This window comes from Tachypleus tridentatus, chromosome 2, assembly GCF_004210375.1.
Source record: "Tachypleus tridentatus isolate NWPU-2018 chromosome 2, ASM421037v1, whole genome shotgun sequence".
Classification (NCBI taxonomy): domain Eukaryota; kingdom Metazoa; phylum Arthropoda; class Merostomata; order Xiphosura; family Limulidae; genus Tachypleus; species Tachypleus tridentatus.
In genome coordinates, this window is record NC_134826.1 from 58,015,703 (window position 1) to 58,038,386 (window position 22,684).

At 33.6% G+C, this 22,684-nt stretch overlaps 1 protein-coding gene across 9 annotated transcripts in view; it reads left to right on the plus strand.

Annotated features, from left to right (window-relative positions):
- Positions 1-22,684, plus strand: part of LOC143243914 (sodium-dependent serotonin transporter-like) — a 143,324-nt gene that overhangs the window by 56,976 nt on the left and 63,664 nt on the right. For all 9 annotated transcript variants that reach the window (XR_013024812.1, XM_076487694.1, XM_076487699.1 and 6 more), the window contains 4 exons: positions 8,281-8,401; positions 9,765-9,908; positions 17,040-17,146; positions 22,455-22,573. Coding sequence is in view for 8 of the 9 variants with exons in the window: in XM_076487694.1 (XP_076343809.1) it covers positions 8,281-8,401; positions 9,765-9,908; positions 17,040-17,146; positions 22,455-22,573 (491 nt within the window). In the remaining variant the exon portion in view is untranslated. The remainder of the gene's footprint in view (positions 1-8,280; positions 8,402-9,764; positions 9,909-17,039; positions 17,147-22,454; positions 22,574-22,684) is intronic.

A 22,684-nucleotide genomic window follows, 5' to 3' on the forward strand; every position in this document is an offset into this window, starting at 1 on the left:
TTTATAGTAAAAAGAAACAAACTGTTAATCACATATATTTCCATTCCCTTCACCTTTAGTTGATTAAGTTTGGTGTAAAATTCTCAGCTGTTGTTCCATAAGTTGATGTTGTATTCACATTTGATATAAATAAGGTAGATGTGGTTGACACAGATAAAGCCAAGAATGATATGAAACTTGAGTTCTTTTTGAGTTTGAGAAAGAGGTGTGAAAGAACTCTACCCTTAGTTTTGTCCTGTTTTCATATGGAGATTGAATATGTTATTCACGTATATATATGTTGGCAGAAAACAATATAAACATAATACGAGGGCTGTTAAAAAAATACGCGGACTGTTTGAATTGCACGGCTCCAGTTGGTTCCAGGGGAATCCGCTTGGTGTAGCTAGGTTTGCACAGATCAGCTGATTACAACGCCATTTCCTGATTGCAGATATCTTCATTTGTGTATTAGCTATGCGGTTTTAAGTGAAGTGCGATTTTTTCGTTTGGCGGATTTCAGAATGAATGACCTGAATGAGCAATGACTTACTGTGAAATTTTGTGTTAAACTTGGAAAATCTGCGACTGAAACTTTTGCTATGCTTAACACGGCTTACGGTGATGTTGCTATGAAGCGTACGGCATGTTTCAAGTGGCATGAACGTTTTAAGGATGGTCGACAGTCCATTGAAGATGATGAGCGTCCTGAACGTCCTTCCACGTCAACTGACAACCCACACGTCGACAAAATCAACACCCTGGTGCGGGCAAATCGACATCTGACTGTCAGGGAGCTTGTTGAAGAGTGTGGGATATCAGTTGGATGTTGTTATGAGATTTTGATTTAAAAATTGAAGATGCACTGCGTTGCTGTGAAATTCAGCCCTCAGAACTCGTGAGTTTTTGGCCAAACACTCGATCACTGTTCTTCCCCACCCCCTACTCACCTGACCTTGCTCCTTGCAATTTTTTCTTGTTCCCCAAACTCAAAAGACCCTTGAAAAGAAGATTTAAGACGATTCCCGAGATTAAGACAAAGGAGCTGGAGGACATTACAAAAGAAGCATACCAGGACTGTTTCAACAAGTGGAAACACCGTTGGGATAAGTGTGTGCGTTGGGGAGGAGAGTACTATGAAGGGGTTTTAGACCTGTAACTTCTAAATAAAGTACATTTTGTTTTATGACGTCAGTCCGCATATTTTTTGAACATACCTCGCAATTATAATTAATAAATAAAATGAGTAATTGAATATATGACACATAAAGCTGATTTGAAAGTAATTTACATACCTTTATTGTGCATTATTTCAACGACATTTTGTCTTTTTTCAAATTTAAAATTCAGTATTGAAGATTTGTTTGATAAAAATTATATAATACATTTGCAAACCACTGAACATTTGTTACCTGATAAGAATGCATGATCATAGTGTACAGATACATGGGGTAATAGAATGTGTTGATGCAGACAGGCAGTTCTGAATGTCTCTTTCTTGGATGTGAGCCTCTAAAATTCTACAGTTTGTTTTTCTTTTTTTTTTATCCTGCATGAACACAGAAGAGAAGTAAGCTTTCAAATGGTACTAGATCTTACTATAATTAATGAAAAGAGTTCTAATTCTTAGTTTTTTAAAACTTCTAAAATATAAATTTATTATTAAATATTAACTTGTGTACTGCTAGATTATTGTACATTAATTTGCCCCAGGTTGGTTTAAAAAACTTACAAACACTACTTTTATTCCCTGATTTTAAAGAATAGACAGCCAGACAATGTTTCTCTGCTTTCTCATAAATATTTATGAAATGAAATTGACTTTGCCAAAGAAAACTGAACTTGTTTGTTTTAGTGTAATTATTTGTTACAAAGCACATACTCTTATTTCAGTTTTTACCACAAGACTTAGGAGCAAGGTGAAGTTTCTGCAGTTGCTTTTCAAATTCAGTCCCGCTAAACAATTCTTATATCTACTTTAGATATGCATGACTTACTTAGTAATTCTAAAATAAATGCTTTCATTTTTGTGGTAATATTTTAAAATGTAATATTATCATTGAAATTATGAGACCTGAAAGTGCATTTTGTAGCAAAAGCTCTTTCTTTTCACGAGTTAAATAAGAATTTGTCCCATTATAGAATTCATTTAAATAAGAAAATATCATGGAACACTTTTCTGTATCTGGATTTCTGCCTTTTTGACACACTAGTTAAGACAATTTTTGTACCAGTAACAGCAGAGAGAGTGGAGGAGCAAAATATATATACCCAATACCTTGATTACTTATATTTTTAGTATCACAATGCTGAATTATCCTTGTATGTATAGGTATGAACACAATTCTGCAATAACCTATAAGCAAGTGTAAAGTGCCATGTGTTTCAGTTTATTTTTATAGTTTAATTCTTAATGAATACTTTTCCAAAATTTCACCTTGCATTCAACTGTTAGTATTCTCCTTGGTGTGGATTCCTGTATGTGGTGAGGGGACCTCCCAGAGAAGGTTCTTTTCTTTGAGTGTACCTCCTCTAGGATCTAAACATCCACTCACATGTTTGCTGTGTGTGGCAACCTGTGAAGGGGAGGAGAGGATCCTGGTGGTTGAGGGGTGCAGCCCTAACACACCACTTTGGCCATGAATTCTTGTAGAAAGGCAGCTGTGGGGTAGCCCCCCATGGTCAGTTGGGGTAAGGTCAATGAAGTACCAGTGCTGGATTTTCTTAAGAGGTGTTTTGGGCATTGTGTCTAATGCTGGTGTTTGGGTTTTGTGCTCACAAAACCCTGGCATTGCTGTAGTGTTCTTGTTTAGCATTGTAGTGCATCCCCTCATAGGGCTCCATGGTGGTGGGATCAGTGGGTATTGAAATATTCTTTATTATGGATCCCCAAAATAAAAATAAAATAGTGGAAAAGCAGACCATAGATAAACAACAATGTCTTGAAGATTCTGAACAGCAATATTCAGTCTCTTTAACACCTGTACCTCATTTTCTGATATTACATTCTTTTATAGACAGATTTTTTGGGGCAAATGTCTCAATTTTTTCTTCAGAATGGACTAGAGTAGCTTGCTGGCTCTCCTAAGTCAGTCAGAAAGCTCTGCTCTGGTGACATATTGGTGGAAACATCCACACTAAACTCTTCATGCATTCAAAGGCCATTGGGAATATACCCATTGAGGTTACTCCACATGCTACATTTAATTTATCACAAGGAGTTATTGTTGAGAGGGATTTGAAGAACATCTCCAAGTCAGAGATTCTCGCTGGTTTCTCCATTCAAGTTATTTCTGGAGCAAAGCATATCTCCACTTGCAAAGATGAAATTATGATGCCAACCAATGTCCTAATTATGACATTTATATCACCACGTCCACCTGCCACCCTCAAGGCAGGATATCTAAATTGCAAGATACAAACATATATTCCAAACCCTCTCAGATATTTCCAGTGTCAGTGGTTTGGTCACTCAAAGACATCAGTAGTGGTCCCTTGATGTGTGCTTATTGTGGTGGGAAGGATCATGATACATATGAGTGTGAAATAGATCCACATAGTATTAACTGTTGTGGCTTTCACCCATCTTTCATTCATGCTGTAGATGGGTGGAAGAAAAGTTGGTACAGCATTTGAAAATGGCTGAAAACATTTCTTACCCCAAGGCTCAAAAGTTACTGTCCACCACTCCATCTCAGATGTATGCTACTGCACCTTTTTCCACTGCTACAGTGGGAGTGCAGATTGATATTTTAGTACCTCCGAAAGAATCATTCTCACACCATATGAAAAGTCTTTTGCCCTCCATGGTTAAGAAAGTTGATTCAATGTCAACACCCATCTCTGTCTCTACCATTTCTTCCAGCAGATCCCCAGATCCATTACCCTTGCTTACATGTTCAGGCCTTTCCTTGGGTCCATCTTATTCTCCAGTTCCGAGATGCAGAATGATCATTTGTTTGTGCCCTCAGTCACTGGAATCTTCTTCCAATGACAGAGACCTGCCCAGTTGATCCAGGGTGTAGTATCTGTGGAAGTCAATAAACCTCCTTCTGATAAAGAAAAAAGATGTGGTCAAAAACAGAAGGGCTCTCCATCCAACTCGCTTATCCAAAAGAAAAAATTGCCACTTCGATACAGTGGAACTGTCGAGGTTTACATTCTAATCTGTATGACATTAAAACACTGATTGATTCTTACTATTCTGTGTGTTTTTTCATTTGAAAACATTTCTGTAATCTGCCAATACACTCACCTTTTTGCAGTTATTTTTGTACAGAAATGACAGGTCGTGTGATACACAAGTGCCTGTCTTTGCCATTCAACACACCCTTGGAGGTTGTAGCCATCCATGTTTCCTTGGGTTGTATCATTCTGTTTGTTCTCTCTACCTGTCTCCTGGAAAGTCCTATAATCAATCAGACAATGATGCTCTCATTGAACAGGTATTGTCTCCCTTCTTTTTACAGGGGGACTTAAATGGACATAATCCCCTCTGGGAAGTTGCAAATATTGATGGAAGGGGTTGCTCCATAGAGAGTATGCTCTTAGTTCACAACCTTTCTCTCATCAATATTGGTTCTTGTACTTATTTTCATGCTCCTAGTCAGTCTTTTACTGTTATTGATCTCTCAGTCTGCTCCTCTTCACTATTCTCCCACTTTTCATGAAGGGCCAACAGTAACCCATTTTCCTATCATTTTGAAAGAGTCTGGCTATGGTTAATGCCACCCGACTTGCATGCCACAGTGGAAGCTAGACTAAGTCAACTGGCCCTCTTTCACTACTCTTGCAGAATTTGATCCTGCTGTCATCTGTAAGTTATCGATAGATGACTGCATGGCAGCAGTCACTGACTGTATTATCCTGGGAACTGCTCAATATATTTCTGAAGCCTTGACACATTTTCCATGATATCTTTGTCTGTGGTGGAATCCTGCCTGCCAAATGGCATGCAAGAGTCAAAAATTGGCCTGGGATACCTTTAGTAGGTATCCCACACTTTTGAACCTCATCCCTTTTCAGCAGTTTCATTCAAATGGTCTGCAGGTAAGATGTCAAAGTCAGAAGGAATCTTAGATTATATTCAGAACCAGCATCTCTTCTACCACCAGTTTCAAAGTCATATGAGACAAGATTTGGAAGGTCAGAAGGCAGTATAATTCTCTCCTCCTTTCGATCTTGCTCTCTGATGGCCAGAAAGTTGCTGATGCCCAGAGCATTGCTGATACTTTTGGCAAAGCTTCTGCGTGGGTATCTAGCACTTCTGCTTCATCCTCCACCTTCTTAGCTATCAAGACTCGGGCAGAGCAATTGCCTCTTTCATTTTTGGCTGATGGTCTCTATGACTATAATTGCCCCTTAACACTGGTGAAACTCAAGCTGGCTTTTTACCAGATGGACCTAATGATATACACTACAAGATGCTGCCCCATCTCACTTCTGGTTCTCTTGCTATTCTTCTGGTTGTTTTTAACTGAATCTGGCAGGAGAATGTTTTTCCTGATGCATGGCACCAGACAATTGTCCTAACTTTCTCTAAGCCTGGGATGAATCCCAAGATTTCTTCAAACTACTGTCCAAGTGCTTTGACAAGCTGTCTCTTTAAGACCTTAGAGAAGATAGTTAATGCTCATATTGTTTATTTCCTTGAATCAAACAACCTCTTGCCCACCCAGTATGGGTTCCAGTGTCAGTGCTCCACCATGGACCACCTGATTTGACTTGAAACATTGATCAGAGAAGCCTTTTTCAAGCAACAACAGTATTCTTTGACCTTGAGAAGGCTTATGATACTACGTGGAGGTATGGCATATTACGAGACCTCCACTCATATGTGGGTTGTCTGGTAATTTGCCTACTTTTATTAAAACATTTTTAATGGGCAGGTGAATCTATGTTTATGTGGGTTCGACACTTTCCTATTTTTTCCTACAGGAACTTGGAGTCCCTCAGGGCTGTATCTTGAGTGTCACACCTTTAAGTATAAGGATTAATGCCATCACTGGACAACTCCCTCTTACTGTTGCAAACAGGCTCTATGTCGACGACTTCCACATCTCGTGCTAGTTGTTGAACATGAGGTTTATTAAGCAGAAGCTACAGACTGCCCTGAATCATTTACTGAAATGGACTACAGCAAATGGTTTTAACTTTTCTCTCTCTAAAACTGTTTGCATGCACTTTTGCTGCCAATGGGGTACATACCCCAATCCTGAACTCTGTGTTGGTGAAGTTGCACTTCCCATTGTCCCTGAAACCAAGTTCTTATAGCTCATCTTTGACCATAAGCTGACCTTTTTACCACACATCAAGCAGCTATGAGTCAAGTTTACGAGAGCACAGAGCATCCTCCGTGTTCTTTCTTCCACTTGGGGAGCAGATCGTTATTTTATGGTGAAGATACTTGATTGAAACTGGACTACGCATCTCTAGTTTATGGCTCTGTCAGGATCTTGACCTTCAAGATGCTGGACCTCGTTCATCATCAGGAGCTTTGGCTCTGCATGGATGCTTTCAGCACTTACCCAGTCCAGAATTTGTACACAGTTGCATGAACCTCCTCTATACTTCTGCCATTTGCCAACTCTCTTTAATTCAATCCTTACCACAGCATTCCACATAGGGTTGTATTTTCCTTCCTCAGTGGGCTATGAATTTTCAGTATAGATGATGTGCCTTTTTTTTTTTTGGTCTTCGCATGCAGCTGGATGAATTGGGTATGTTCTTGGATGACATTGCTGTATTCACTTGTCAGCCCATCACACAGTGGCTTATTGCCATCCCCAAATGTGACCTTACTTTGAGTCATCAGAGAAAGGTGGATACTCCCAATTGGAAGTACCATATTTTATTTGCTGAACATCTTTCGAACCATCCTTCCATTCCTATTTATACAGATGGTTTGAAATAAGGTGACTCTGTGGGCTCTGCCATGGTTTGTTGTGGTTCAGTAGTTGAACAAAGAATCCCTTCCACAGTTTCTGTGTTTACTGTCAAACTGTACACCATTTTTCTTGCCGTGGATTCATATAAGCTGAACAGTACTCAAACTCTACCATTTATACAGACTTGCTTTGCTCTGTATTGACCCTGGAATCACTTCACATTAGTTCTCACCCTATTCTTGTTGATATTGAAAACTGACTAGCTCATTTTGCTTTAACATCTACTTCTATCCAGCTCTTCTGGATACCAGGCCAAGTTGGTATTTGTGGGAACAAACTCGCTGACACTGCAGCTAAATTTGTTTGCTCTGGCACTATCACCACTGTGCCTGTTCCATACATGGACTGTGTTCAAGGCTTGGCTCTGTGCCAGTTAGCAGTAGACTTGGATTGAGCAACATGAAAACAATCTTTTTCAGATAAAACCTTCTATTGGACTTTGGACATCTTGTTTCTGTAAGGATCAGAAGGAGGAAGTTGTCTTAACTAGATTATGCATTGGTCACAAGTTTTTAACTCGCCTTTTTCTTTAATGTAGGATTGATGCACCAATGTAGGGTCTGTGTGACACTCAAGTCACAATAGTCCACATTTTACTGCTTCGTTGTCATTACGACTCAGAATGACGGCATCATTCTAGACATGATTTGTTCACAGATTTTACCCATGATGCTGTACAGTGTCATTGGCAATGGTGACACTATCCATTCTACAAATGTTTTTAGTTTTTTTAAGAGTCATTGGCCTTTTCAACTCTAAATTTTTAATTCAAATAATGGAATTTGTTTTGTTTTATCCTGATTTTTTTTTATGAAGTTTTACAATTTTACTTTATATTTAATTTTTTTTACCAGTTTCTTTGTACCATAAAATGCCAACCAACCAACTTTTATTATTAATACTATCAATAATTTTGAATGAAATATTTCAATTTGTATCAGAAATAAGTAAAAATAGTGTTGGTAAGACTGAAGAATAAAACTGTTGCTAATTTTAGTACACTTTGGTAATGGAATTAACATACATTTACTATGTCTCCAAAAATAACCTGGTGAATGTTGTTGTGTATATACTTTTTTATTGTTGAAAATGAGCTTATTTTGTAAATTATATTAGTTTGTACACAACAGTTTCTGAATAGAAAAAAAGGTAAATTTCCATTTAAAACTTGGGCTAAGCCCCAAATACAAACAAAATATAATTTCAGTAATTTTATCAATTCCACAGGTGGTGAGTTGCATTACTGTATCACTAAACATTCATTTTTAAATGGTTTCAGCTGATTTTATACTTGTGTGTGTGTGTATAATTTTTCATTTAAGAATAATACTATTAATATTTTGATTTTTTAAAGAAACGAAGTGTATGAGGGGTACATTGGAGGAAATTTCTTCATGTTATTGATCAAGATTTCAGCCATTACTATGATAATTCCTGCTCTCTGTCTAATTCGAGGCGCTTGGTCACTTGGAAAGGTTAGTTCTTTGTTGGTGAACTTTAGTGTTGCATATATATAGGATCTTTAATTAAACTGTTCAAAACACAGTAAAATTGCACACCAAGAGGCAAAATGCATTCATAAGGTGCTGGGTAAATCATCTGCCTACTTACAGCTGCTCATCTAAATGGTTTCTTTGTTTCTGTGTACCTTATTTTGTGTGATTTGTGGGTCTGGGGCTTTAATTTTATTGCCACAAAACTTGTTCACCCTGTCTTTGTTATTGGAATGCTGGTAAGGTTGTCACTAATTTTTAACTGCTGACTAGGGGAAAGACAACTAGCTGGAAGTACCCATTGTAATCTCTGTAGCTATGTAAGTGTTAAATAAAGTGTAAATTTCAATGTTTTTACATGGGATAATTTATAATTGCATAACAGTAATTTATAATGTTGTATAAACAAATGCAAACCCTAGAATGGGTTTCAATGTTCCTTATATTTTTGGATTTTTTTGTCAGAAATTGAGAAAAAAAAACTTTCTTGCAATACTCTGTAGTATCAAAAATAAGCATATGCTGTTTTTATTTTATTTAGATAATTACTGTAAAAATTATTTTCCATTTCCTGAAATCAACACAGCTTGATTGTACAACAGTCTAATAGGTCTCAACCATTAATTGATTGTTTCTAAGCTAATTCAATAATATGAATGCAATTAAATATTTCCATGGTACATGTTTGTGCCTTGGCTTTTTTCAGACACTTTAATAATGTGTCTCTACTGTAGTTTTTTTTCCATCAAAGGTTTAGGTAACATTTCTTACAGTTGTGATTAATGACCTACATCCTGAACATATTCATATAATAAAATCAGAGAAGGGCATACTCTGTGAATTATATGCACAAACTTGTGTTTTGTAAATAGTGTGGCTTTAAGAATTATATTTATGACTAATATCCCAAATCCTCAAAGTATTGATAGAATAAGACTGTAGAAGGCCCTATTCAGTGAATATTGTGTACAAACTTGGTTATACATTTTTGTTAAAGGCACATTATAAAATACATTTTTTTTTGTCAATGATTAGTGCTATTATTGGAGCTCAGCTAAATCTTGATGATACTCTAGATGATCACAAGATATCTCCTACAATTACTTTGCTTTTACCTTTGTTAATGTCAGTTTTGTTGATAGACTATTACTTTGAAGTGATGAAACATTTGCATGTGATTCATAATTTTTGTGTCATTTTTCAACTTTTCTCTTTGGAAATGCATCAATATGTTTTTGGTATTGCAACCATAAAATGAGATTACAGGTTCTGGATGTATTTTGTTGCTACCTGAAATATGTGATCAGTGTTATCGTACAGTATTAATATCTAATTTTCTTAATAGGTCCTGTATTTGTTGGTAGGTGTGCCAGTTGTTGCTTTGGTGGTGAGTGCTATTCTTTTGAGACACGGTCTTGACCTTCAGGGGGCACATACTGGCATAGAAAATTTGTTTCTGCCATCTTGGCATGTTCTTGGAAGTCAAGATGTAAGTTTATGCTGCAACTTAACAATACTGTTTAAACTAATAAAATAAACTACCTTTGAAGTTTTGATTGGAATATTTTATAGTATGTCATTTCTAATGCAATGAAGCTCTAAATATTTACATGTTTTCAAATATATGAATAAAAAGTTTCAACTCTGATTTATAAATAAAACAGAAAACTACATTTCTAAACATCAAAATGTTATTTATACGTTAGCTTTTGTTAAACAGATAGCATCATTCAACTTGTGCATTGTAATAGTTACATAAAATCAACTCATACAATTATGAACTTGAAAAATAATTACTGAAGTGACTTATTTAAAAGTTTATATAAAATTAAGTAATTTGTAGAATATGCTCAAAGATATTTAAGATTACTGAAAATGAAAAAAAATATTTTGGCTGCTTAATTAGATATTTTTGTTTATGAAAACATCCCTCACTTTTTTGCTGTATTAAAATGAATTTCTGCAATTTTTTTTAAAATATCGCATATTAAGACCTTATTAAAAAAGGCTACAATTTCATTGTGTTAAATAATTCTATGATTTTGTAGAAAACTGTTTTTACTTATTATTACCTTTCCTACTAGTTATTAAGCTTGTCGATTATTAGAATCTTGTGAAAATAATATGGGCATATATATAATTTAGTTAGAAGACATTAACGTTAATTTTGTTATGGCTAATTAAGCATAGTATATAATATAGAAAATATTTTTTCTCATTTAAATAGAAAAGAAAGTTAAAATTAATCACTGTTAAGTTTCTCAACTTCAAAACATAATTGGTGAAGGTTTATTGATTTTTAATTTCCATAAATATTGTGAATATCAATGTGTAGGCATTATTGTAGATTAATCCTGTGTGCATGGATGGAATTAAAGTGAGAATGCCATAATCCTTAACAGAGTGCCATTCAGTGTGGAATAATATATTTGATGTCTAAGTTATCAACTGTTTATTTTATTCAATATTGGTGATTTCTTGATATTTCATGTAAGATAATAGTAAGATATAATGTATAGGGATACTGACAAAGCTATAAATGTGCATTTCAGAGGTTCTAAAGATCATGCAAGTTGTATGACAGGCAAGTATTTCTTCACATGAACATCATATTGCTGTCCAACTTGTCAGACTAACATCAACAACTCACAAACATCTTTTGAGTACAAATACATTTGTAACATGTCTGATTTTGTGTATAACAGACTTGTACATTTTAAAGCTTGTCAACTTTTGAGTAGATATACTGAGTAAATTTGTACCCCACACACATTGACTTAGTCCTCAAACGTTATCAGTCTTCACAAGTTGTGCTATGGATGCTTTAAAAGAATATAAAACTGTGGTGTATAGTATACACCAGATTCATCCAGTGCTTTATTCATCTTTGCAAAGGCTAATAAAGCCAGGATTTATCTACCTGTTTTAAATTTATTGATAAGGGAGAGAAATAAGAATATTTTGAAAGCCTAGTTGTCATGCAATGATCTTAAATTTGGCAGTTTTTACCTGTTGTTTTTGTTTTCATTGTAAAATTTTAAATTATTTTATCCAGTATAGAATTAGCAACTGAACTGAATTAGGTTTAGGAGTTTCCAGTCTGGATGTAGAAGAATCTTCTGATCAATATCTGTTTTGAATATTGAAGACAAGTATGCAAATACACTGAAGTTAAACATCAAAATATACCATGAAATTATAAAATCCTAGTATCAGTCAAGTGATATCTTTGGCAAAAGAAGCTATCATAACACTAAACTTCTCTGAAAGAATGGCTAAATTTGGAATGTCCTGAAACCAAGTTTCAATCCAGAAATATCTTTGTCAAAAGAAGTTGTTACAACATTTTACTTCCCTTATAGAATGGCTAAGTATGGAAACAAAAGTTTCATTAGTTTTACCATGTTTCCCTTTATTTTGATTTTAGTAATACAACAAAAATAATTTATTCCTACAAAAACAGTTCTTTAATGCAATCCACAAAATAAATGCACCTATATTGCAAAGCCAACTGTCAATTGACAGATGGACTCTCAGATGCCAGATGATATTTGTCCAAATGCTTGTTCCTCTTGGTGTGGATGCCTCTATGTGGTGAGTGGACCTTCCAGAGAAGGTTCTGTCTTTTCAGTTTACCTCCTTTGGAATCTGAATGTCGTTTCACAGGTTTGCCGTGTGTGACAACCTGTCAAGGGGAAAAGAAGATCCTGGTGGTTGAGGGTTCCAACCCCAACACACAAAAATAGTACACTAATTCCCAATTCATTCTGTAACAGGCAGACCATGTGGGCTAGTTATTGGAATTTCAGTTTTATCACCAGTGACAATTACTTAACATTAAGTTTGAGGTATCCAGTTGTGAGTGAAAGACAAGTCTCCAACATGAGGAAGTTTATGGTTAGAATAAAGAATTGATTTTGAGACTGAGATTCAGAATACACTTCAGTGTTTAATACAACAATTCTTGAGTAAACATACAATACTTTTAATCTCTTTTATTCACTTAAGTACCTCTATATTCAAATGTTACTAATCTATACTTAAGCAAGAGTACTATATTTTTTACATCAAATTCAAATTATGTTCTTCAGTTCAAGAGATAGGTAACATTGATTACATACGTGAAGCTTGAGAGAGGCATATTCTTTGGACCTTGCAAGGGAGACACTGGCATGATTATTTTGTACATCACAGCTTAGGTTAAAAACTTCTCTCAGGAGACTAGCAGCAAAAAATTCAAGAACTAACTGGCTCTAATTTCAGTAGCAGGTTCTTTCTAGCTCAACAACTAACTTTCTGGCCAAAAATAGGGGGTTCTTATTATTTCTTTCAGGTATCTTTGCAATCTCCCAAATAGTCCACATGTCCACCAGCAAGTAGATGACCAGTCACTTGATTGATTCTTTGCAACTCATCCCATTTCTCTGAATTAAAAACAAAAATACTCCATGACTGGTTACATTAAGAAAACTGTAACTCACTGTCATGTTTATATGTATTTATACTTGTCTTCTGGATGTCAATCCTACTTCAAAGGTTCTAACCCCTTATTTGGAATATTTTTCCTGATTAACGTAAACATCTCTCCTAGCTTTCATTGCACTATATAATTATTGTGTCCAGTCTCTAATGAAGTTCACATAAACAGTCAGAGAACTTTTACTGTGTTGTGTTGGTTCAAACATCTGTTTTCAGGTGTGTTCTTGACATACTTCTCTTTCATAAACAAGCATTATCAGTGTATTCCAGGGCATTAGCTAATTCCTGCATAATATTTCATCATACTGACTTATACATACCATTCCTGAAGATGACCTAAGAAGGTCAAAACATTGTTCTGTATTTTATTTTAATTAAAGTGCTAATACCCATACCAGCTGCCTTGAGAATACATTTAAAAATCAAATACTTGTGCACAAAATTATGAGTTATGTATTTATCATTAATAACTGAAAGCTAGAGAGTGCTTATTGATGTTATGATTTTTATTCACAATGTTATAATAAAAGTAAAATTTTTTGTTGTATACATATATTCTCTTGATTGTATGGTATCTTACATGATCATTAAAATGTGCCAGTTTATCATTAAAATATTACTGAAAATGTGTATTAGATTTCTTATATATTAGAACACACATTTGGAAATTTGTATTTGAGGTACTAGGTAAGTCCTGAAATTCCTTTTATCATTGGAAGTATGAACCCTGTAGCTGGATGGGTCTTGTATTAATTTCAAAACATAAATTTGGAATTATTCATCCTCGCATCTGCTTATTTTGGTAGGTGTGTCAATTAAGGATTATCTATCATACTGTACAGCTGAGATATACAGGCTGTTTGAGCAACTTCTGTGTTCTGCCCACCTTTTTGATCATTATACACCAAGAAAGGCATTTTTTGTTACAGTACTTTTTCTCATTCACAATTGTATGGATGAAAGATATTCCCTGCTTGAAATCGTCGTGGTCTAACATGAGCTTTCCATTAGTTTTCTTTCTCTCTAATGCTATACTCATGTTCTTAGTTTCTGTCTCTACTTTGGTCCATTCATCATCTATTCATTTTGCAATTCTAGCTACTTATTGTATGGAAAAGTGAATAGCATTTCTTAACATAGCATTTTCCATATTAAGGTTAGGATAATACTTATGTAAATTTTGACAAGGATGTATTAAAGAAATAGTCAACATTTAATAGGACATATTGAATTTAAATTTAGACAATAACCAGTTTCAAGATATAATAAAAAAAAAATTTTACTGTATGAAGATAAAATGTTGTGAGATTGGGAACAATCTCATACACTTATGTTTTGATGCCTTATTACGTTATTTTCAGGAGTGCTATACTTTGCAAATGGGAGAAGCCCTGTAAACAATTTCTAAAATCACATCCTCAAATTTACATACAGTTTAGCCTAACGAATTTCATGCCACCTATTAACTTCATATACCTCTGCTCCTTGATCTTTATCTAATACATTAAAGTAATTTTTGTTACATTTTCTTATCTGAATAGATTTATTGATATTATCATTGATGTTTGGAGGTTGTGCTAAAGTACCTTTTTTCTCTTTGAATCATGCTTAGCTTCATAAGTATGTTCAATTAAAAGTGAGATTTATTTATTATTATTTTTAACATTTTTTTTGTGTTTATTTATTCCATGCTGTTGTAAATAAATGTATATCATAAATGTCAAGTAGAAACTCTGTAACAAGCTAATAATATAATTAATACCATTCCATTATTTTTTCAATAATGCCAAAATTATTGAATTTTTCTTGATGAAAATAAACATATTACTTAATGAAAGTTTTTTCATATAAAATATAATAGCTCTGTTACCATGTAAACCTCACAAACAAAAGATTTTTAAAAAATGCAACTAGTTTTAGCCATAGACCTATATTAGTTGTCCATTAGTTGAATACACATTTCATTTTTGAAAATAAAACTATTTTCAAAATTTATACAGATAATTAACGAGCCAGTGAAAAACAATTGTGTATGTTATTTCAATAGAATAAATATGAATATAACATTCAGAAAGGATGTGAATCTTCAGAATATTTTGTAGCCATCTACTGTACTCACTGATTTGATAATGATTTCTCTGGTGAACATAAAAAAAGCCCTACAAAAATTGGTTAACTCTGGCAAGCTTTTAGTAAAATGATCAAATCTGTTGTACACAGAAAGTCTGATGTATTAAAGTATATAAATTCAGGATGTATGTGAACCGATATCACTCTGAAAAAATGGGAGTGCAAGGTTATATCTACATGATGAATAAAAATACTTTTGTTGTTCAGTTTACATGTGCATGACATTTAGAACCTGCAGTTTTCCTTTAGTAATATTGTACCTGGTATTTAATCTCCTCTACTATGAACTGTTGAAGCATCAGTAATGAGGGTGAAATTAATGTTTGATAACTCTGTAAAAGATCATGAGATTTGCACTTTGTCTATCAACTGTGCACATAGTTAACACTTGAAAGTTAAGAAACTATTATAAAATAATAAATGTTTGTGTACCATTCATCTTTTGTATATGCTTAAGTAATTTGATAGTTACCAGAATATGCTTTAGACCAGAAGCTCCCAAACATTCTCAATAAAAGGCCCCCAAGGACATTTTCTGCATCCAGAATGATTTTTCCCATTTGGGGAGCCTACAGGTACTGAGTACCTCAATGCTATGTGCAATTATTTTTCAAGACTCATGATGTACATAAAATAACATGTAAAATTTCACAAACTTTTCTCTATAATAAAATACTTTTATTTGTGAGCTTTCAGCCCTGATACTGTAGAGTCCATCAGGCAACAATGTACTGTGAGATAAAATAGATATTTAGGCAACAAATATAACATCTAACATTTGGTGTTAAAACTATTAAACACAGAAATATGATGTAGATGAAAGTTAAATCAATTACTTCAATATGATAAACATAAGAAAAAATATGCGATTATAAATATTGTGTAGTGAACTAAGGGTACAGAATATTTCTTATATTTTGAATATTACACTCTAAAAGTAAAAGTTTAATTTTACATTCAAACCACAGCAAATAGTATGTTTTATGTCTTTGATAAATGATGTACATGCAGTATTGAGTAACTGATGGTTCATATTCTTGTGCTTGAATGGCAGTAGCTTCCATGATTTTTCTGTGGTTGGTGTTTTGTCATCTATTTGTTACATTTGTATTTTTTTAAATCTATTATATGGATTATCTTCAATGTGAAAATTATAGCTAATATGTTAACAGCACAGTTCTTACTGTCTATTTGGTGTTCTTAGGACCTTACCTATAAGGGACATAGTGTTTCCACTGTATTGATTATCACACTTCATCAAATGCTATAAACCACATCCTTTGTGAAAGGAATGCCTGGACACCAGTTATCAAAGCAGTAAAACATGTTACTTGTTGAGGCTTTGATGTAAAATTAAACCATGTTACAATGCATTAGTTGAAGTATGAAAATTCTGTTATTCTTATTTCTCGGTATAATGCTTATAATTATTTTCCTTAACTTTGTTCTATTGAGGCAATTAATTTATATTTTATATTTATCATAATTCCATATGTTTAATAACATATATTACCAGTTGTCATATATTGTTATGATTATTGCTTAGATATCAATTTTAAAGCAGTATTCCACATTTAACAAATTTTTATCTTTCAGTATAATGTTGCCCAATCAAGGCTCCAGTAAGAGGTCTGGAAGCTGTCAAAAGTATTTTAATGTATAGAAAAGTCCATGTATCATGCTAAATATTATTGTATATTTTTTATGGCCCCCTGACACTTCACTACATGGCCCTAACTTTGGGAACTCCTGTTTTATACTGCTCATACAGCAAGTAGTTGTAAATGACAAGTCATGAGGAAAGGATTTAAACAGTAACCACACAAGTGCTTCTGAATAAAAATTTTCACATCTAATATGTAAGCAAACTTCAGTATAGATGTACTGCTTTATAGTTACGTTTAATTTTCCATTACTACAGTTACAACAGAAGCTTCAAATAATGTGGTGGTGAAATTACATTAGCTTGCAGCAAAAATTGTAATACATTGTCAAATTGTATTTTTGACAGGTATGGTTGAAAACTTTCCGGGCTGTCTTGGGAAATGTTGGAGGTGGCCTTGGTATAGTAATAGTATTGTCAAGTTATCGCTGCCAGTTTAAGCACAATATTCTTGTGTAAGTAAAAACAGTTTTTTAAGTACATGTTTATCCCATTGTTTTAAATCTTTTCTACATGAGGTAGATCAATGTGACCAACCTTGTAACCACAGAGTAACTATTAATGTCTTTATACAATGATTTTTACTGTTTTTATATCGTCACAGAATTTGGGAAACTTTCAGTAAACACAACAAGCATTTGGTACGTAAAAAAATATCAAATATTTTAAATATGTACTTTAACAAAAAATTTGGTCATGAATATATGAAGTCATTATATTGACTGCTGTGAGTGCAAAGTAATTTTTATGTAAATATTGAAAATACTTTCTTAATTTGAAAATCTTCATATTTCATTTGCATAACCTCTAACATCTCTTAATTAAATACCAAACATTACAGTATAACTATATTTTGTGTTATTTTAGTTATCCTAATATGAATTAAATCTAAATTGCCCTTTTTTATATAGAATGGTTGTAGATTGTAACAGAAACCCACAACTGTTTATCCTAACAATCTACAGCTGTTTCTGTTTAATTTTATTGTTTTATTGTCCTTTTAATTGCCTTGTCTGATAACTAATCCCCTAATACAAGTTGTAAATCACTTTGTGAACATGTAGCTCTTACTACGAAATTAAGTTTTTTACATTCTAGTTACTTCTGTGACAATAAATAAAAATATACACAAAACTAAGAAGTATAATACTTGTCTTTGATCTCTTGTTTTTTTGCTGTCAGCTGTCAATGAAATTTAAGCCCATATTTTATGGTAATGATTTTTACTATTTTTTATTTATTTAAATAAATGCACCAAAGGACATTGAATAATAACATGCACAAAGCAAACAAATGTTTTATAACTATTATAATTTAACTAAGACAAGAGGGGCTTACAATAATTCATGTAGCTGCTCAACCCACAAACTGTGAGAGAAACTGTAAAACTGAAGACAAAATTAACAGTGTAGTATGAACATTGTGTAATTATTCATTATTCAATAGATTAAAGTTGTTTTTTTGGTTATAAATGATATAAAAAAACAAAGAGAAGTATCCACAATTTGTGATGAGTGGACATGGCAAGTGGGTCTGACGTTATAGTTTGACTCTAGAAACAAATAAGACTGAAAGCTATAAAAATTAGACTTTGCTTAAGTAACACCTATATTATAGTGAGTGAGTTTCACTTAATGCCACACTTCAGAAGGATGGTGAATAAGAGAATGGGAAAGGCTTAGAGAACAAATTTCACAGTTCCCATAATAGAGGAGATTTAGGATTTATATAAATAAACTGCTGAAAAAAAAAGTAAAGGAACTAATACATATTTCAGTATATTGTTGTCGTAACTAAATTTATGTGTGAAAAACATATTTGTTCGTCTACAAGTGTATTTTTTAAGCTTGCAAGTGAAGTTTGAAGCAACTCAAACAGAACTCGCCTCATTCAAGGAGAATACAACTCAAGGTACCCTGTATAAGGCTGTTACATGAAACTGTTCATTCCTTATTAATTTTAGAAACAAACACCAACATGGATTTTTTGTGGCTCCTTTTGTCAGTGTGTACCTTCGTCTTATGGAGGAAGTCCTGTAATGGTCTGAATAGGCATATGCTTGGGTAGCCACATGGACTTACTCATAATCGACAGGGGTGCTCTGCACACAAGACAATATAGAGACAAAATTGTGGAACCCATTGTGAGGCCCTTTGTCAGTGCTGTCAGCGATGGGTCCATTCTCATCCAGGATAACATACAAGCCAAGTCGCCAGACTGTGTATGGACTTCCTTGACAAGGAAGGAAAAGAAACTTTTGAGTGGCTTGCAAGATCTCCAGATTTAAATCTGATTGAACATTGTGGTGATATGTTGCCGAAGCATGTTAGTGAACGCCAGCACCCTCCTCAGAATGTACAGGAACTCCGACAAGCCCTGGTAGATGAGTGGGCTTCCATACCCCAAGATAACATTGATAGACTGATTCAGAGTGTGCCAAATCGGTGTCAGGAGTGTGTCACAGCCCGAGGAGGTCACACAAGATATTGAATGTTTCAAACATTTCTTGAATAAATGCACCTAAACTGTTTAAAGTATTGTTTCATAGGGGATATCAGTTTTGGTGAGAGTGGTCTTTTTTAAAAAAATTATTTCTCCATGTTTTACTCTTCATCACACATTAAAAAATGGATACAGATGGAACTGAAATGAGGCAAATTACATAAAAAAATTTTAAAAATTATCACTTGGAACACTGAGGTAAATTATATAAAAAATGTACTTGTTACTTTAATTTTTTTTGAGAACTTTATTTTTAATAACATTAAAAACCTAAAACTTGTATCAGAACTTGATTTATTAACTATGCCTTGATGCCAAGTTTATTTGTATAAATTGACAGTAAAGTAGCTCAATTAAATGTTTAATATAACTAACTGTTAATCTATGCATAGTGTGAGGGTTAACTTTTATCTATTTTTGACACACTTCATATGCTCTTTTTATTAATATTATTTTAGAAAAGCTTAAATCTGAATTTTCTGCTTATCAAACTAGTCTGGCAATAGTGTGATAAAAACTATGTACATAAACCCATATAAAGCTCTTTTTGTTTATTTTTCACAGTCAAAAGAAATTACATTTTAAAATGAGTTAAATAATGACAGCAACTGTAAGATGTTAGGAATTGTTGCTCTGATAGAGTACTTTATGTCAATGATACAGATAGTCTTGTTTATTTAAAAACTTTTTGTTTATATTATGTCAACAGAATAAATCAATTTTTCTGAAAAAAAAGTTCAAAATTTATTCATACATTAATTTTGAATTGTATTTATGAGTGTTGAAAATATGAGTATCATATGGATAGAAAACGTCTAATGGGATTTGGAAGTTGAAAATATCAGTATGTTGGTTAACAAATTATTTACAAAATAAAAATTTCTAATACATTTAAGAACTGAATCTGTAAATTATCCCATACAAACTTCCATTTCTTCAAAAGAATTAACTATAATTATGTCAGTACTCTTAAGATTAAAATAATATAATTATTGCTTAAATTCCAATACAATATCTTACCTATTCTCACAAAGTTTTCTTAATTAGTAATGTCCTCTGTCAATGCAAATTTTTTTGCTCACCACTAGCCTTGTAACTTACTCCATTCTGCATACCTACATAAAACCATGTAGCAGCCTTACATCAATAGGAGTGCAACACTACTCCTGTCATAAATAGTGCTTTCTCAAATAATACACACGTTAATTACTTCTTAATTTGCAGTTTTGCTTTGCAAACTTGTTTGTTTTTGCATGTGATTCAGTTATATCCGTGTGTTTTTACTTTAAATATTTTCTAATTTAATTAATGCAGTTTTTTTCTTTTCGTGGAGAGCCATGTTTTAAAGTTCATTATTTACACTCCCTTTTCTAATTTTTAATTATGTTTTTGGCTTTTTGAGTTTTACACTCAGTTTTGGGTGGTCAAAACTACCACTGCTGTTGCTACTATAGTGGATTTCTTGACCATGTTTATAGGGTCAATAATGCTGTTGTTAGCTGTGGCATGTTGGCTCTGATCTGCAGAGAACTGTACTATTTCTGGCAACATTCTGTATGACTGGATAATTAGCTTGCCATACCAGTATCTGAATGTTTCTGAACATGTGGATGTGAATAAAGGCAGTTTATTTCACATTTCCTGAGTGTTTTTTCCATCATGTGATGTTTTCAAAAACTGCTTTTTTGTCCTTTTCCTGTTTCTTTAGATTTTACCCGTGCTCTCAAAGGGAATTAATCTTTGTAGGTCATTCTTTGATTTTTTCCTCTTTAGCTGGATATTAGAGTTCATATTCATTGTTGTGGGGAGTAGTATTCTCTGTACTCCAAGTATATTGGCCTATTATATTTATTATTTTCTCACTCCTTCTGCCATAATTCAACTCCCACCTTTTAGATTTTTTTTTCTTTCGATGTAGGGTCAAACCCTAGTATTTTTTTTCTTCCCAACTTTAGAACTTTCCTTTTTTCTTTATCCATTATTATTGGTTCATTATCCTTCCTTCACTTTGTGGTTGGGGTGATTTTACAATTTCATAATTTGTTTTGTGTTTATTACAGTACTCTTCTTTTTTTGATACTATGGCATGAGTTTTCTCTTTGGACATTGCTTTACAGATGTGGCTGCCCTGAGTTTGGGTTATTCTAGGTCATAATTCTGTTGTTTTTAAGGTTCATTTATCCTCCTGTTTATAATTCTGGTTGCTTAATATCTGATGCTTTGTATATCTATATTTGGAGTTGATGTATATCTATTACATATTCCACTTGCCTTAGCCACAGTGTTTGTGTTTAAGTATTTTTATCTGAATGATCCTTAGCCTCCTATTGTTCAGAACATGTTGTGGATCCTTGTCTGTTTGGTTGAGGTTAGGTAGATACCTCGCCAAGGTGAAGGCTAGTTATTTTTCTCCATTGTTATATTTCAGTGAACTTGTTCCTTGTCTTGCTGTTTCTTCTCATGTTGGTATCAAGTTCTCTTCATGTATTCATTTCATAGAGCTGCTCTTCATTTATGATGGCTGTTTTCTGGTCTTGTTTGTGCAGGTGAAGATTGATTTGAACTTACACCATTTTTACTGCATATTGCTTTTTTCAAAAAGAATTAAGCTTGTACTGATCCTTTTTTCTTTTACTCCCTGTATCAAGTTAACTTTCTTCTTATGGAATGAAGAGCATAGCTGTTCCAGATGTCATGCAATGCTCCACATATGTAATTCTGTTTCATCACTGAGCACACCAGTTATTTTTATACAGTTGTGTTCCATTTGGTTTTAACGTTAGGCATATGTCATGACCACTACACCTTTTTATTATGGGTTCTAACTTTGTGTGAGAGAAGGTAATACTGATTGTAAGTTAACATTTTCTTAAACTGATAATGTATTTCTTATAGGTACTTCACCTCTTCTTGCACATTTTCCACCATTTCTCCCAACTGTCAGTGTTTTTATTTTATATCTTGCCAGTTCTCTAAAGTTAAGACTGAAAGAACACATCAGAGGGAGCTAGTTGCGCTCACCACAACTCATGTGACAGGTAATCACATGCTATATACATGTTCAGAAGTGGTGAGAAATTTGCAAGGTATATAGACTGGTACACAGCATGTTAAACGTTTTTAGCAATGCTTAGGGGGCAGAAAGAAAACTGATGTACCTTTGTGTGAGTGGAAGTAAGTAGCTATATGAGATGCGTGTTCAATGTCAGAAAATGTTGACTTTTCCTGTTGCAAAATTGTTTGTTTTTATTGTTATTATAGGAACCTTGGAGAAACGTTCTTATTTTGTGGATTTCAAGCTTTCTTCTTCTTACTGTCATCTGTAGTTTTGTACAGTATGGCAGGCCACATGTCATGGAAGTTGAATGTTAAAATTAATGGTGAGTATAAAAAAACAAGTGTTTAAAAGATTAAGTTTAATGAATTGAATTCTTGTTTGAATTTTTCAGATTGGTCCTGTGTTATGAATTGTTCTGATGTTAATGTTGCTT